Source organism: Saccostrea cucullata, unplaced genomic scaffold, assembly GCF_032062105.1.
Source record: "Saccostrea cucullata isolate Sc308-1 unplaced genomic scaffold, CSIRO_AGI_Scuc_v1 ctg8204, whole genome shotgun sequence".
Lineage (NCBI taxonomy): Eukaryota > Metazoa > Mollusca > Bivalvia > Ostreida > Ostreidae > Saccostrea > Saccostrea cuccullata.
In genome coordinates this window covers 1-17498 of record NW_026936078.1, presented here as the reverse complement: position 1 = coordinate 17498, position 17498 = coordinate 1, and the positions used below count along the sequence as shown (strand labels likewise).

The following is a 17498-nucleotide window of genomic DNA, read 5'->3' as shown; positions in this document are numbered from 1 at the left end:
CCTTTTACATACTATATTACGCATGTATATTATCAGGATCAGTGAATAATTGGGAAGAAGTGTTAATTCAATGGGAGAGACCTTAAGTTGTTTAATAACTTTTTAATTGTAAATTATTTATTTGATTTATACTGTTTATCTGGATTTTAGACCGGGTTTTTTTCGGATGGCTGATTATAGGTAAGTATGCAACTTGTTTGTAATTGATTTACCAGTAAAAATAAGAGATAAGATTTACCTGTGGTACTCCACGATCAATAAAAACAGAGACATTAACTGACATAGAAAGATAAGAGAAATAGAGCAAATGTTTTCAAATTAATTGATCATGAACTTACTTGCATCATTTTTCTCACTTATTTTTTCAAACACGCCTTTTATCATGACACAGTTTATAATAAACCTATTTAGTCAATTCAAAGAAATAAAAAAAATATTATACAACTATATATTATATATACTAGTACAGTGAAACTTGTATTAAGCAGTCACCTACGGGATCCATCAAAAGTGACCTTTATAGAGAGGTGACCTTTGGATAGAGGTTCATCTTTTTTTAAAATAATTTATTTACAAATTTAATATGTCAGTTTTGTGTTTATATTATGTATTTCACTATAAATATACAAGAAAGTTAGGTATTGGACATTAGTGATCTCACTTAAATTACTTTTTTTTTATTCAGGAGATGCATTACTTTTATAGATGAATTCAAACTAAATTTAATGAGTTCCAAGAAAATTAATAAAATAATTTTATATTGACTTACAATTACAGGGTGTTGCATTATCCCCGATTAAAACAATTTTTTTTCTTGTGTAAGGAATTAATGAAATCAGTCAAAAATTATTTTATCTAAACTTGATTCATAAATTAACCTCTGTACATGTTTTGTTTTGAATACATGTACACAACTGTACATGATTTGTTGTATAATAAACTCTCAGACGTACTCTCAGTTGATCTGCAGGTGCACAGGTGTCCTGAGCAATCACAGGCACCTGAATTTTTATCAATAAGTCGCTAATTAAGCCAAATATCGAAAAATTCTACCCCCTCTATATATAAATACACAAGGTGTGCAACGCCATTTTGACCCCCTCCTCGATTCAGGCTTGAATTTAACACATAAATTGGATATGCCTACCGGTATGCGTGTAGCATTAGGTTCAAATATGATATTTCTCGCTATACATTTCTTCCTAAAGTTTAAATCCAACGTGTTTATAATGCTAACAACTAAAATTCAAGCAAACTTCGAATTTCGTCCCAAGGCCCGATCGCCATCAGCTGACGTCACGGAAATTTAATCTCTACACCAAATGCTCGAATATATAAATTAATCAAACATATGTTAAATAAAATCAAGGATAACAAAGAATTTAATCCTTTGATATTTTATTATTTCCTTTTTTTGTTTGTCAATAAATTAAATATATAATTGCTGTATTAAAAAGTTTATATTTTAGAGCATTTGGTGTAGAGATTAAATTTCCGTGACGTCAGCTGATGGCGATCGGGCCTTGGGACGAAATTCGAAGTTTGCTTGAATTTTAGTTGTTAGCATTGTAAACGCGTTGGATTTAAACTTTAGGAAGAAATGTATAGCGAGAAATATCATATTTGAACCTAATGCTACACGCATACCGGTAGGCATATCCAATTTATGTGTTAAATTCAAGCCTGAATCGAGGAGGGGGTCAAAATGGCGTTGCGCACCTTGTGTATTTATATATAGAGGGGGTAGAATTTTTCGATATTTGGCTTAATTAGCGACTTATTGATAAAAATTCCGGTGCCTGTGGAGCAATGAAGCGTTACTAATCCCTAACGGTCGTTTCCTGTGTGAAATTCACAACATACCCAAGCCACAATGTGTACATAAACTGTAATTATGGCTTAAACAAATGATGCAAATTTCCTAGGTGTGAAAATTAAAATGCCTATCATGTGTAATAAATTTACAACTATCAGATCATGCAGAGTTGGGCGCGATATCGCCACTGTAAATGGTAAACAAAAATATCATATTCATTAATAGATTAATATAGTTCATGCGTTGTTCTTTTTAGAAACTTGATTAAAAATCCAGAAGTTATAAGACTCTGATAATCAGTTATCAGATATAGTTTTCGTTTATTTTCCTGTTAACTTTTTTTGTCATAAGCATTAGTTGTTCAAGTTTTGTAAAATATGGAAGCAGTTAGTTTGTAATACGATTCTTGAATATGCTTATTCATTAAAATAATTTGTCCATTTATTAATTTTTGTTCACGATCCCGCAACACTTGACTGATTATTTACATTAGTAACAAAAAAATGGAATCAGCTGACTCCAGATCAGGTCACGTGATTGGACAAAATGGCCGCTAAAGACAGGGAAAATTGGCGATTTCGTTTGAAATTAGGTGACCGCTGACCGCATTACACAGGTGACCGCTAAATAGAGTTACTTTATGTAAGAAATTTCATTGGGAGGAAATAAAATGACCGCATAGGACAAGTGACCGCTGGATAGAGGTGACCGCTATGACAAGTTTGACTGTATTATATTTTCTGGTGAATAGCAAACCATATTCAACGCGAAAAGAGTCCATAATTGTTTTATTATATAGTCCGAATTTGAATAAATAAGACATTTAAACGACACCATTTTCATTAGCGAACTTCCGTCGTTGAAAAAAAAATATTCAGATTACAGTTTGTAACCTCCGTGTTCTCCTTTCCGAGTTTTGTGGTGTAAGATGGCAAAATATTAAAATAATCCTGCAATAGCTTTGTATGATATTTTCCTGCTCAGATACGTAGCTCGCTGCGGCCGTTCCAACAAAATTGTTTACAACGTTGTTTGAGGTGTCGATTGTGACGTCAGAATGCTGCTGCACGCGCAATGACCCTCCGGTGAATACAACCTCAAATAAAGTGAATATGTAGTGTTATGAACTGTTTGTGCTTGTATAGATTATGAAGGGAATATAAATAGACTATGCAATAATTACTGACATTTACGAGTAAGAAAAATGCCACAAATATTTGCAAATTATTTGATTATAAACATACTTGCACCTGACTTTTTTCCGGATAACTTATTATTCACTTGGTTGGGGGTTTAAAATTCTTGTTTTAGTGAACAAATTTACTAGACTTACATTTATAAATTTAAATCATTTTACTTATCATGAAAATTAATATTTTCTTTATTGTAGACTGTCCCCTGAAGTGACATTTTGAACCTAAATGAGAAAGCATATTTAAGTTACATCATGAATAAAGATGTCGCAACCCACATTAAAGTACTTCAATGCTGTCAGTGTCAGAGGCGTTGGGAATTCTACTGCAGACAATGTAAACAAAATTTCTGTATGCCTTGTAAGCAGAAACATGTTGTGTACCTCGATACCAAAGACCATGATGTTGTTATTTACCGTTTAAAGTATGGAGACTTTATAATGCCACATCCAGACTGCAAATATAAATACTGGCGCAAATCCTGTGAAAGTCCAATCTGTGCTGCAAATTGTAAGCATCAGGAACATGAAATTCTTGATATCAAATTAGCCTGCATGGTTCAAAGACAGCAGCACAAGGAAAGAATTATTCAAATTAGAGGTGATAGTCTCCCATATAACCGTGCGATCCTAGCAGGTCTCAAATCTGACTTCAAAAAAGATGTTCAAAATTTGAAAGCACAATTCTCAGGTATCCATCAAAAGATAACGGTTAAAGCAGAAAACTTGAAAAAACTTATCGATATACATAGGAAAAAATTGAATGATAAAACAAATATTTTTACGAATTGTATAATGAAGCATCAAAAAATGACGGAGTATGTGCAAAGTTACGAGGAATTTGCAAACAAACCTGTCAAATTTCTGTTACTCATAAAGAAAACCCCTGTCCCAAAGGCAATAGAACTTCCTGATAACATAATGTTTAATTTTTTGGACGAAATCAATATAAGAGACATCAATGACTTTTTAGATGAACTCAAAATCACAGAGGGAGGAAAAAGAAAAGTAAAAAAAGAACAAATGTTAAAACTTGTGCACAGAGGTATGTTGAAGAAGTATGTTGCTGTGAGTGACTTAAATCATGGTGTTCACATTTCTTTTGTAGCACCAGATAAAATTTGGGTCAGTGATGGACACAGTCTTATCTTAACAAATTCTAAAGGCAATAAACTATATCATTTGTCAGATGTTAATAAAAATTATGGAGTGCATACAGTGAACAGTGCTGGAGACTTGATTTATGTGGACAATGACTGGAACATTAACAAACTAAATGCAGTTAATGCTACAAAATCGACGCTGATTCAGAGAACAGATCTGTGGGAACCATGGTGTATCTATCATTCTTCCTCTACTGGAGATTTGCTGGTCATGATGAGACATGATACAAGAGATCCTACAATTATTTCAAAGGTGAAATTCATTCGTTACAATAGCAAAGTACAACCAGTACAAACCATCCAGTATGACAGCTCAGGCCAGCAATTATATCGTGAACCTATGTATATCACGGAGAACCATAATGGAGATATTGTTGTATCTGATAGAAGGGAGGGTGTGGTGGTCACAGACTATAAAGGAAAATATCGTTTCACTTACACAGGACCAGCAAGAGGATTGTCATTTGGAATGTTTAGCCCACATGGAATCTGTGTAGATGTTCTCTTAAATATCCTGTTCTGTATTCCATTTAATTATTTTCAATCAGTATACACGATCGACAAGGACGGCCATCTGCTGGCAATTATATCAACAAAAAAATATGGGGTTATTCAGGCTTTGGGTCTGGGATATGACGAAAAAAATCATCTTGTTTTGGTAGGATCAGGGAAAACCAACAGACTGTGTGTGTACAGACATATAGAACGACAAGCTTATCTTGCATAAAATTCAATTAGCAAGTGTTAAAAAAAACTTGTTTCATATCAGTTGGTGGAACTTTGTTTCTGACAACAGAATGTTCATCAATAAAAAGGGATTAAGGCAGGCTGTGACAGGTCAACAGCTTACTCCTTCTAGGCACCTGACCCCACCTCTGAAATTTCCTGGAATATGTTAAACTTGATGACTTCAATTTTGATATCGTCAACTTTCCTTACTTATGTACATATGTAGTATTATACCCTTTTCTTAAAAAAAAATCATAATCTAACTGTATTTCTAAAATTGCATCGTTAGTTGAAATATCAAGGTTTCATTAATTGTTTGTACCTATCATAATGAATTATTTAAATTCCAATAAAGATACCAAGACACAACAAAAAAAAGTGTTAAAGGACAGATAGACAAAAATGTGAGAAAATTAAAGCCTACATTGAATCCGGATATTTTTTTCTGGTGTTCAGCAGCTTTTATATAAACATTTTAATTCACCTGATCATTCTATTTTATCAATGAAAGTTAGAATTCTGGAAAAGATTTATCACCACACAAATAGTCCGTCGCTGAGTACACCTTTTCGTAGACAACGTGAAGAAGTTTGGATTAGGAAACTAGGGACAGCCTTTCCCTATGGATGTAATGACAATGTCGATAGTGTTGGAAATCTTTCAAGCCCGCTGTGTAATAATATAAATGTGATGGGACTTTTTAACAATACTCAGAGACGTAAGCGTAGTCATGGACATCGTTCGTACAATAAACCTGCAATACACGACGTCTCTTTTGATTCATTACTACCTTATGTAAATCAAGAGTTAGGTCTACATCATATTCGAACAAAACTTTACTCTGTCCCTTTGAAATTTTTAAATAGTCTTCTTGAAAAGACCAAGGAACATCCAATTTTAGATTCCTCGACACCTGAATATAGGCTCGGTTCTGTGATTATGGATATTGCATATCATAGGCTTTTTAAACCCGCACGTTTCACGGAAGAAAATGCAGCTAAAACAATACGTCTTTTCCTTAAACTTCAATATGCCAATAAAGGAATTGACGCGGTTAATATAAGTAATATTCTTAATCACAAAAGGGTCCAGTCTTGTATTCCACCATATTTCAAGTTAAAGACTACACCTTGTATTTACTACAAATAGACATCGACCATTGCTTCCAAACTTTTCAATTACAAAAACACTTTGTTAAAGTCACGTATTAAAAGATTGAGGGGCAAAATGAAAACCATCTATCCTTCTGTGTTCAATAAACCAGAAGTGAAAAAAGAATTAGATAGATTACACGATCAGTACGTACTGGTTCCTGCCGACAAAGCAGGTAACAACATTGTCTTCGTTTGTAAGGCTCATTATATAAATTGCATTCTAGAAGAACTTGGATTTAATTCTACAAGTGGTAAACCTACTTATACTCATACTTCTCTTTCTAAGGAAGAAATTCTTCAAAATCACCTGTCAGTTTTGAATACTTTTAATATTCCACAGAGCCAAAATGAATTTGAACTACCTTATATATATTGGATTCCGAAACTTCGTAAGACTCCTTACAAACAAAGATACATTGCAGGTTCCAGTAAATGTTCAACCATGCCTCTTTCGTTACTTCTCACTAAAATATTGACAGTAGTGAAGGAAAAACTTCAAGAGTACTGTACAACTATATATTCAAGAAGTGGTGTAAATCAGATGTGGATACTTAAAAATTCTAAAGAACTTTTGGACAATTTGAAATCACAAGACTTTACAAAAATCAACAGCTTAAAAACTTACGACTTTTCAACTTTATACACAACAATTCCCCACGACAAATTAAAATCCAGGCTTTTTGATATCATTGACAGCTGCTTCTTCAACAAAAATGGAACTCGTAAATTTACTTACGTCGTCATTGGTCATTTGCAAAATTATTTTGTTAAAACAGATTCTGATTGCACACATAAGTACTCTGAAGTTGACATCAAGAATATGCTTGAGTTTCTGATTGACAATATCTATGTGGTTTTTGGAGACCAAGTATGCCAACAATCTATTGGAATTCCCATGGGTACAAATTGCGCTCCGTTATTAGCAGACTTATTTTTATATTCATATGAAGCAGAATATATGCAAAATCTTATGCGTGAAAAGAAGAAAACACTTGCTGTGGCCTTCAACTCGACATTTAGATATATCGACGACGTATTGTCAATTAATAATGATAATTTCCATTCCTACGTCGACACGATATATCCTGGTGAGCTTGAGATAAAAGATACCACAGAGTCCGACACTTCTGCTTCATACTTGGATATTTTACTTGAAAAAGACACTAATGGTAATCTAACAACCAAGCTATATGATAAACGTGATGACTTTAACTTTTCTATCGTCAACTTCCCTTACTTATGCAGCAATATACCTTCATCACCTGCATACGGAGTATATATATCTCAGTTGATTCGATACGCAAGAGCATGCTCTACGTATGAACAATTTCTTAAACGAGGTAAATTATTGACAAGCAAGTTGATGAAACAAGAATATCAACAGTCTCGTTTAAAGTCATCATTTCGTAAATTCTATGGTCGATACAATGACCTTGTCAGCAAATACAATTTATCATTGAATGAAATGCTGACTGACGTTTTTCATACCAATTGTTAGTCCATTATTTATACACTGAATTGACGACGGATTTTTTCCGTTATTTCCTGATTATGACAACGAGCACACGGCGGGTGTGACCGGTCGGCAGGGGATGCTCACTCCTCCATGGCACCTGATCCCACCTCTGATGTTTCGGAGGTCCGTGTTTGCTCTGCTCTTATTTTGTATATTGTTTAATGGACGTTGAGATTGAATACTGTTCGTTATTTCCATATCCTTCTTTCATGAATTAATGCCTGTCCACACGCAGGTAGGTTAAGGTTACAACCAAATATTCTACTTGCCTATATGCTATGACGTCATAATAAGCTATATGACGTGAGATTTAGAGATAACAATTTCTTAAAATCGATATCTAAGATTGATTTGAGGTCGTAAAAATGAACCAAAATATGCAGAGGAATAATATCAACGGAATTCTGTCGTTCCTGGGCCTCTGTAGTCATCACAAGGGGTTACATACCAAACCCGTGACGTCATAACTGTTGATCATGCAGTAGCAGAATGAAAGTGAAAAGTAACGAAAATTGATGTAAACAAACACAAAAAATCGGAGTTTAAAAGCATTTAGAATGAATATCATGTGTGATTCTTGTGGGAATAAAGCGTATGAATAAGGTATGGTAATATAATTCTGCAATTTCTTCGTAAAATTAAAGCAGGGAGGGTGTTTACTTGTCGATCAGCCTTTCCTCTGTCGTTCGTAACAAAAAAGATGCAAAAGTTCAACACTACGCCGCATACCTTGAAACTTAATTTTTGTTTCTATCTAAAGTTCTTATTCTTTTGTTTTTGGAAAGTGCTGCTAGAATCGTATGGGTTACGGGAATTGATGCATTTTTTTCGATGTTATTAACAAAATGTTAAAATTTTGGGAAGGATTCGTCCGAAATTGTTGAATAATTATTTCTATAAGAGGACAGTAGGATTCTAGCAGCTCTTTTCATGGTACAGAGATGTTTTAACATAACTATTAATGTAAATTGGAACTAATTATCTCCGGGGTAGTGTTAAACTTTTCACTTGTTCATTAAGGCATATTTTCTAATTATAGACGTCACGTGGTGACGTCGTGGTGAAGTGCCTCCTGTAGTATAAGTTCCATTGAAGTCTATAGAATACATAATTATGGTAAAAGTTTTATCCTTGACTTTTCCGATTTATTAGTGTTGCATAATTATAAAAAAAAGTGTTAATTCGCCGAAGTCTGATCCATGTGCTGCCTTAACAAACCCGCGCATTCATTATATAAGAATCAGTAAGGAATTCAACGGAGCAGTTCTTATACTGTTGTATAACTGTTTAAATGTTGATATTTTCTTTGGTTTCTATTGTTTATATGGATTTTAGACTGTTTACTTTTTCATGGGTGATTAAAGGTAAAGTATGCAACTTGTTTGATATTGATTTACTAGTAAAGATTAAAGATAACGTATTACCTTTACGATCAATAAAACAGAACTATTTCTTGACATAGAAAGATAAAAAAAATGGCGTGAAAGTTTTCAATTTATTTGCTCATGAACATGTATTTTGAATTATATTTCCGAATAACCTGTTTTCAAACACCCCTCTACTATGACCTAGATTATAAGAAAAAAAAATTTAGTCAGTTTCCTTTTGAAAATTTTGGAAAGTTTGGTATCATCTATAAGTTGATCCTCGGACAGTTAAGATTGATGTTCATTATCTTCATATGTTACATCAGACTTAGTTTTCATCAGAATTTTCCGTTTGTCCAATGATGTCAGCTGTTACAACTTCTGATTTAAAGGTGTGTGTTTGCTCTGCTAATAGTCTGTATTGTGTAAATGGACTTTAAGGCATGATCAGTGATTGTTACCATCAAATTTCGCCCAAACGTTAAGCCTGAGTTAAAAATAAGAATTGTGAATATACATTATACAGCAATGTTAAAGCTACCAATTTGTGATCCATTTCACTGGAAGATAGAATTCTACTGCAACACATGTAAAAGATACCTTTGTGCTCCTTATAAGGAGAAACATGTAATAGATCTGGACACTATGTATCATGATGTAGTAATACGTCAGTTAAAAAATGGAGTCATGATACCAGAAGCGTGTAAAAGACACAAAGGCAGAAAATATTACCGCTGGTGGCTGTCTTGTGAAAATCCTATCTGTGTCAAGTGTAATGAACACCAACAACATGAAACACAGAACATAGAATCATGTTGCATGGCGTGCAGAGAACAGAACAATGACAGAATTATTCACCTCCGAGGCGAGACACTTCCTCATAGTATGGCTATCTTAGCGGATATAAAATCTGACCAGAAAACAGAAAAACATCAAGCGGAATCATTCGAAATCATGGTAAAAAATGAAAAGAAAAGCTCAGAGAATTTTATCGATAAAAAAATGCGAAAGGAATGTACTAAATTAAACTCTCAAATAATCTCATTAATTTATCAGTAGCGAAAGCGACATTTAAAAAAAAATAATGAAATATGAACATAGATTTGAACAGATATCAAACAGACCAGTAGGATTCCTTTCATGCTTTAAGAGGTTTCAAGTTCCTAAACTGGATGGAATTAATGAGGATTTGAGTTGTTTTTAAAATAGGAAATATCCAACAGAAAGAGATAGGGAAGAGGCAAGTAAAAAAATGACTTTCTCCTGGAAATAATGCTCGAAATTGATATGTTTCACGAATCTATAATTGTGATAGACATGTTAGAGATCGATGAAGATCGCGATCGGATTCGTCATACTAGTATTTCCCTTGGATTACCAAACAAAATCTGGATAAGCGATAAAAACAGACTGGTCCTGGCAAGCACAACTCCCTTCATGTCATCGCTACATTCGCTGGCAGTTACAGATATTGGAACGGGTGTACATACAGTGACCAACGAAAAAGAACTTATTTACATAAATATAAATGAGAACATCTGCAAACTTTCACGAGACAACACAACCGTATCAACAATTATATTAAAATCAGATCCATGGAGGCCACTCTGTGTTTACAGCTCCACTTTAAATGGAGATCTATTGGTTGGTTCTGGTAAATATGATAAAGACTATCAAACAGAATCCAAAATAAACCAGCATTTTCATACGGAGGACAGAGTAAACCGATACGATAGCAAAATATTACAGATACAAACTGTCCAATACAAAAGGCGTAAAGAGAAAATTTATAATTGTCCTGCATACATAACAGAAAACAGTAACGGAGATGTTATTGTGTCCGATAAAAGATCTTCACATAGTGATGATAATGGTGTTGTCGTCGTAACGGACCGTCAGGGAATCTTTCGGTTCTCCTACAACGGACCTCCATTCGAGAGCCAATCATTTTTTCCTTGTGGGATTTGCACAGACGGACTATCAAAAATTGTGGTTTGTGATCACAACTCAGGCACCGTACAATTGATTGACAAAGATGAACATTTTCTTATGTATCTCTTGACTTCCCCAGACATCATGCCACCATGGAGTCTTGCCTATGATGACATTAACCACTGCTTATTGGTTGAATCAAGTATGGGTGAAATATTTTTATACAGATGCATTAACAGAAAGAATTACTATTAAAATTGATTAAAGAACAGGATCTGACATAATAATATAGAGAATATTTATTATTTAGAATACGATTTGAGAAAATAGTGGATACAATTACAATTGGATATATATTTTGTCAGATTTTAAGCAGTATAATGAATGTTTTATTATGTTCCCCAAACGAAGTTGGGGAACATATTGTTTTACTCTGTTTCCTATTATTCTTATTATTCTTATTATTTTTCTTCTTCCTGGGAAAATTTTGTCCACGAGTGATCTTGTAAACTACACATCCGACTTAGGTGAAACCTTTTTAGGGTTAGTAGGCATGTTATGTAGAGTTGCCAAACAAAGGTCATTTTGCGCGCACGTGCTTGCAAGAGCGCGCACGTGCATTAGGTGAAATTACCAATATAATGGATATTGCCGTAACTTTTCTATTTTTTGATGAAATTTTTTGAAACTCATTATGTAAGGATACATTAGTAGTATAGACAAGATAGCATGGTCAAAATAGCAAGATTTCACGCGCATGCATGTGCGCTTTGCTCTGATTGGCTGAAACTAAAGTATCAATAACTTTCTTGTTTCTTGTGATAATCCTTTGAAATTTTGAACATAGTCCTACATTATAATGATCTACCGCATGATATATAAGAATTTTCATGAAAGCATGTGCGTGTGCTGCAAGCTGATTGGCTGAAACTTTAAATGGCTATATCTCCTTTGTTTTTTGACGAAATTCTTTGAAATTTAAAGTATAGTCATGCATTGGGATATCCTACAAAATGATATAGAAAAAATATCATGAAATCACGCGCATGCACGTGTGCTGCAATTTGATTGGCTGAAACTTTAAATTGCTATTTCTCCTTTGTTTTTTGACGAAATTCTTTGAAATTTAAAATATAGTCATGCATAAGGATATCCTACAAAATGATATTAAAAAAAATCATGAAATCAGCGCATGCACGTGTGCTGCAATCTGATTGGCTGAAACTTTAAATGGCTATAACTCCCTTGTTTTTCAACCAAACAGGATGGGATTTAGAACATAGATAGATGTAAGGGACTCCTACAAGAAGGTATGATCATCATGCACGTGCACGCACGTGCGTGCATTTGAAACGAGTATATCTAAAACTACTCTTGAAAGACAAGATGATATGGTCATAACGCACATGCATTCACATGCGCTTGGGTGCAATGCTAAAAATTGAATATAATTGGTATCCTTCTGGAAAAACGTTGTTAAAGTCAAAAATGCAAAGAGTTTGTCGTATTTAATGAAGCTTACAGGGAATATGGCACCGAAAGGGATTTGGGGAGCGTTTGGGGAACATCTGTAACGGTTCCCGTTACAATTAGCACTAGTTTCATTATATTCTGTATTATTTTTTTCAGACATTTATAGGTATTCCTAATATATTTTCTTCAACATGTTATATAATACTTCAGACATAATCTGTAGAATTATCATTACAATTGGATTTGTATTTTGTCAGATATAAGCAATACAATGTATCTATTTGTCCCTTTATATTCTGTATTCTTTTTTAGAGACATTATAGATATTCATATTAAATTTTCCCTATACGTTGTAAAATAATAAACCAGACATACTCTATAAAATTTTAATAATTATTAAATACTGTAGACGTACTTTTTCCACGGGGTCATAATTCAGCGGAATCTCTATTTCTGTTCAATCCGCTGATTGAAAATTACGCGGATACCTTAAGACTATTTATGCATGCCTTATATTAAGTTCAATGGGACAAATTTCCGCGGAAAATTTGTGACCGTGCACATAGCGCAAATTAATACCACGCGGAAAAATGTACTTCTACAGTAAATATAAAAGTTCATTTTTACATTCTAATTGAATACTGATCAAAACATTTGCAGTGTGTTACTTGTACTGGCAATCACATCTAACATCGTTTAAATGTTACATTGATTTTAGAATTATACTTTATTTTTATGTTCCTTTGTTATTAATATATGACCGAAGCAAAGTCAACTGAGCTAGTTTTTTGATGGATCAAAAGAAATTTAACTTCAAAAGAAAACGTCGCCCGCGTGGCGCAGTGGTTAGAGCTTCTGCTCCTAGAGTATCGAAGTAAGGAGTCAATCAGCAGTAGGTGCTGGCACGAAAAAGATCCCTCACTGCTCAAAGGCCCTGAATACCGAGTATAAGACAAAATTTATAGCTCTCCGTTGGCAAGTGGTGGCGGCACCTTATGAATGAAAAATTCTCGCGAGGGACGTTGAACAACATACAATCAAGCAATCAGTTGATCAATCAAAAGGAACATCCAAATCATGTTAAAAATGACAAAACAGGCTCATAAAGTAAAAAATAATATTGATAAAAATGCGGATGGAATCTACTTAATTAAATTGTCAATTAATCTCATCAAAATTTCAAATTTTACAAGAACATATTAAAAAAATGATGAGATATGAACATGAATTTGAAGTTATCAAACAGACCAGTCGGATCCCTTTTATGGCTAAGAAGTTTTATAGTCCTAAAATAAATGAATTTAAGAAAGAGATGATTTGCTTAATAGGGAAATACAACAAATATAAGGAAAATGAAAATAGGAAATGAGTCTCTCCTGAAAATGTTCAAATATGAGATTCAAAAATTTATAATGTGACAGATATCACAACAGTACTGTCAAAGGGTAAGTGCACTTAAGCAATACTTTATGGACCCTATTTCTGGGCCGATTTTTTTAAAGAATATAATACCGAATCGTTCTCCTTTGGTAATAGTTAAACAGTATTGGATATTTCTAATCAAAAAATCATTTTAAGCATAATCTAAATCAGCAAACGTATAAAACAATGGAATATTTTAGATGCCTATATATATACCCAGATCCGGAAAAGTCGTACCGAATCCACTTTGAGTTTCGTTTATTTAAATCGAGGGTGGAGACATTTGAACAATCTGATGACGGATCATCGATGGGTGCGTTTACCGATTAATACTTTTTTTCTGTTTTGCATTTTAAAAAATCGAATGAGGTTGTGTAGATGCCCGAAGCGATATAAAGGAACTCAACTTCATTGCACGCTTGTATTAAAAAAATAAGTATTTATATTAGTTTCTTTGAATTTTGGAAATAAAAAAGAGTATTAAGTAGATTTTATTAAGGTCTCATTGTCTTGCATGAACGATAACAATGTTGACACTTTTATAAACGACACTGAATCTCTTTACCCCCTAGTGTTGAATACTGTCTGTTATCTCCGTATCCTTCCTTCCCCGAGTGTTTCTAAAACCAAATACATACAATCATCTCTAAGCAGCACGAATTTAATAATAGAAAGATTGGCTATGCAGTGAGCACCCTTGGGGAATGTTTACTTGGGTAGAACTCAGGTGACTATCAGTATTTTAAAAAAAATTATTCTACTTTTAACTTTTTATACATTTTTAATATTTTATAAATATATAAAGCATCTTTTATCATTCGCACAAGTTTGCACAACGTTAGGCTCATGTTAAAGAAGGGCTTAGAAATGAATGACACTTCTCGATTAACTATAGGAAATCACGAATGTCGGCTGACCCCTACCACATTATATGGCTTTGCTATTTGTATATTCTTGATTTTCAGTGGTAAAAATTATTGAATCGTATGGTATATATATCAATTGATAACTTGAAATGAAAAAATTGATTTATTTGATTCTTTATTTTTTCATGTTTTACATGGGGCCCATAAGTGCACTCGTTCTTTTCCTTAAATTACCAAACAAAATCTTGGTTAGTGATAAAAACCTCGACAATAATCTCGACAAATATAACTGATAATAGGCTGCACCAACTGGCAGCTACAAATATTGGTACTGGTGTACATAGAGCGACAAGAGAAAAGGAACTCATTTAAATGAATATTGGTTCTGGTGTACATACAGGGACCAGAGAAAAGAAACTCATTTACATAAATATTGGTACTGGTGTATACATACAGGGACCAGAGAAAAGGAAATCATTTACATAAACATTGGTTCTGGTGTACATACAGGGACCAGAGGAAAGAAACTCATTTACATAAATATTGGTACTGGTGTACATAGAGTGACCACAGAAAAGGAACTCATTTACATAAACATTGGTTCTGGTGTACATACAGGGACCAGAGAAAAGGAAATCATTTACATAAATATTGGTACTGGTGTACATACAGGAACCAGAGAAAAGGAACTCATTTACATAAATATTGGTACTGGTGTACATACAGGGACCAGAGGAAAGAAACTCATTTACATAAATATTGGTACTGGTGTACATAGAGTGACCAGAGAAAAGGAACTCATTTACATAAATATTGGTACTGGTGTACATAGAGTGACCATAGAAAAGGAACTCATTTACATTAATATTAGTACTGGTGTACATACAGGGACCAGAGAAAAGAAACTCATTTACATAAATATTGGTACTGGTGTACGTAGAGTGACCAGAGAAAAGAAACTCATTTATATAAATATTGGTACTGGTGTACATACAGTAACCAGAGAAAAGGAACTCATTTACATAAATATTGGTACTGGTGTACGTAGAGTGACCAGAGAAAAGAAACTCATTTACATAAATATTGGTACTGGTGTACATACAGTAACCAGAGAAAAGGAACTCATTTACATAATTATTGGTACTGGTGTACATACAGGGACCAGAGAAAAGAATTCATTTACATAAATATTGGTACTGGTGTACATAGAGAGACCAGAGAAAAGAAATTCATTTACATAAATCAAAATGTTAACATTTACAAACTATCACAAGACACCACAACAGAGTCAACATTTATAGAGAAATCATACCCTTGGAGACCACAATGTGTCTACAGCTCAATGGAGATATAACTAAACACTTTCCTTCGGAAGCCAACGCTTTCCTTCGGAAATAAATAAACTGATACACCAGCAAAGGAGAAAAACCAAAAATGTCCAATACAGACGGTGTAAAAAGAAAATTTATAATAGCCCCGTATATAACAGAGAATAGAAATGGAACTATATTTGTGTCATATACAAGACCCTTACATTGTGAAGATAATGGCGCCGTTGTTGTTCCAGACCGTCGGGAAGTCTTTCGGTTCTCTTACAGGGCACTTTCATTCGAGAGACTCCCATTTTTTCCATGCAGGATTTGTACAGACGCACTATCAAACATCCTGATGTGTGATTGCAACTCTGTCGACGTACCCATTAATGACAAAGACGGGAATTGTCTTATATGGCTGGGTGCAGACATGATGTCATGGAGCTCGAGTATAGTATAGGATGACAAAAATGATCCTTTATGAGATGAAACATATACGTATGTTAATTATGTATATAAAGATACATTAATAGGAAAAATTGTTTTTAAAATTGAATGACGAAAAAAATTGAATAATAATTACAACCTTTATTTATTCATGATAACACTTTTAGCTTAAAGCTAGATTTTATTACTTTGTTGTTCATCATTTTAACACATTTACATTCACATATGGGCATATAAAATTAGCATCTTAATATAAACACTAGATAGAAAAGAACAAACACATGCAGATATATAAAGGCATGAAGAATCATATTTTTAACACTACACTCATAGATTGGCACACTCAAGGATCGGGGGGAAAATCCGTTTAAAGCATTGAATCTGTTAAAATACTCGGTGAGATACACAGAATTGAAAATATCCACTAAACTAAAGGTTCTAACATTTTTGGCAACTTGTTCCATACAAATGCATTATAAATATGTAAATAATGAATATCCCATTGATATAATAGATAGGATTTTAATATGACGTATGTTTACTTACTTTCAGCTTTATAGGGACTTGGACACAAATGCATTATTTACAATTTTCAACGTATTTTTTCTTATTCAAGCATAACTTCAGTTCAATGCTTTGAACTTACATGCATTTATTTTCTTAAACTCCAATGACAACGACACACCAAACACCTACGAACTCTGCTGTTATTCACTTTGTTTAGTCTGCACACATCACTCAGTTAGGACTGACATACTGTTGAGTTGATTCTGCTTTATAGTATTTCTACTCTGAACCTTCTGAACTATAGTTTTCATATTTTTCATCCATACACAATAACATTTCTACTTGTCTTAAGGTAGTCCGATCCTCAGGTATATAAAATTAGCAGTTAAGTAATGAAAAATACTCATTAAAGTATCTCTAAATCCACAATGTTAAGAAAATTTATCCACAATATTTCGTAAAAGTTATAGATGAAAGTTAATCATATTATATAGGGAAAATAGTCGAATCTCCGATATTTTTACAGAAAAAACAAATTGGAATATCAGCAATGCATTTTCTAATTGCAAATTGATCAGCAAATATATTTTAGGTTGAAAAA

The 17498-nt window shown here is 33.5% G+C and overlaps 2 protein-coding genes across 2 annotated transcripts; both read left to right on the top strand.

Moving 5' to 3' along the window:
• Positions 1–3818: 3818 nt before the first annotated feature.
• LOC134244718 (uncharacterized) lies at positions 3819–4898 on the top strand. Its single transcript, XM_062726971.1, has one exon. The coding sequence runs from the start codon at positions 3819–3821 to the stop codon at positions 4896–4898; it is 1080 nt and encodes a 359-aa protein (XP_062582955.1).
• A 5356-nt stretch (positions 4899–10254) lies between these two features.
• On the top strand, positions 10255–11124 carry LOC134244722 (uncharacterized). Its single transcript, XM_062726975.1, has one exon. It carries the CDS (start codon positions 10255–10257, stop codon positions 11122–11124), a length of 870 nt encoding a protein of 289 aa, XP_062582959.1.
• Positions 11125–17498: the final 6374 nt, after the last annotated feature.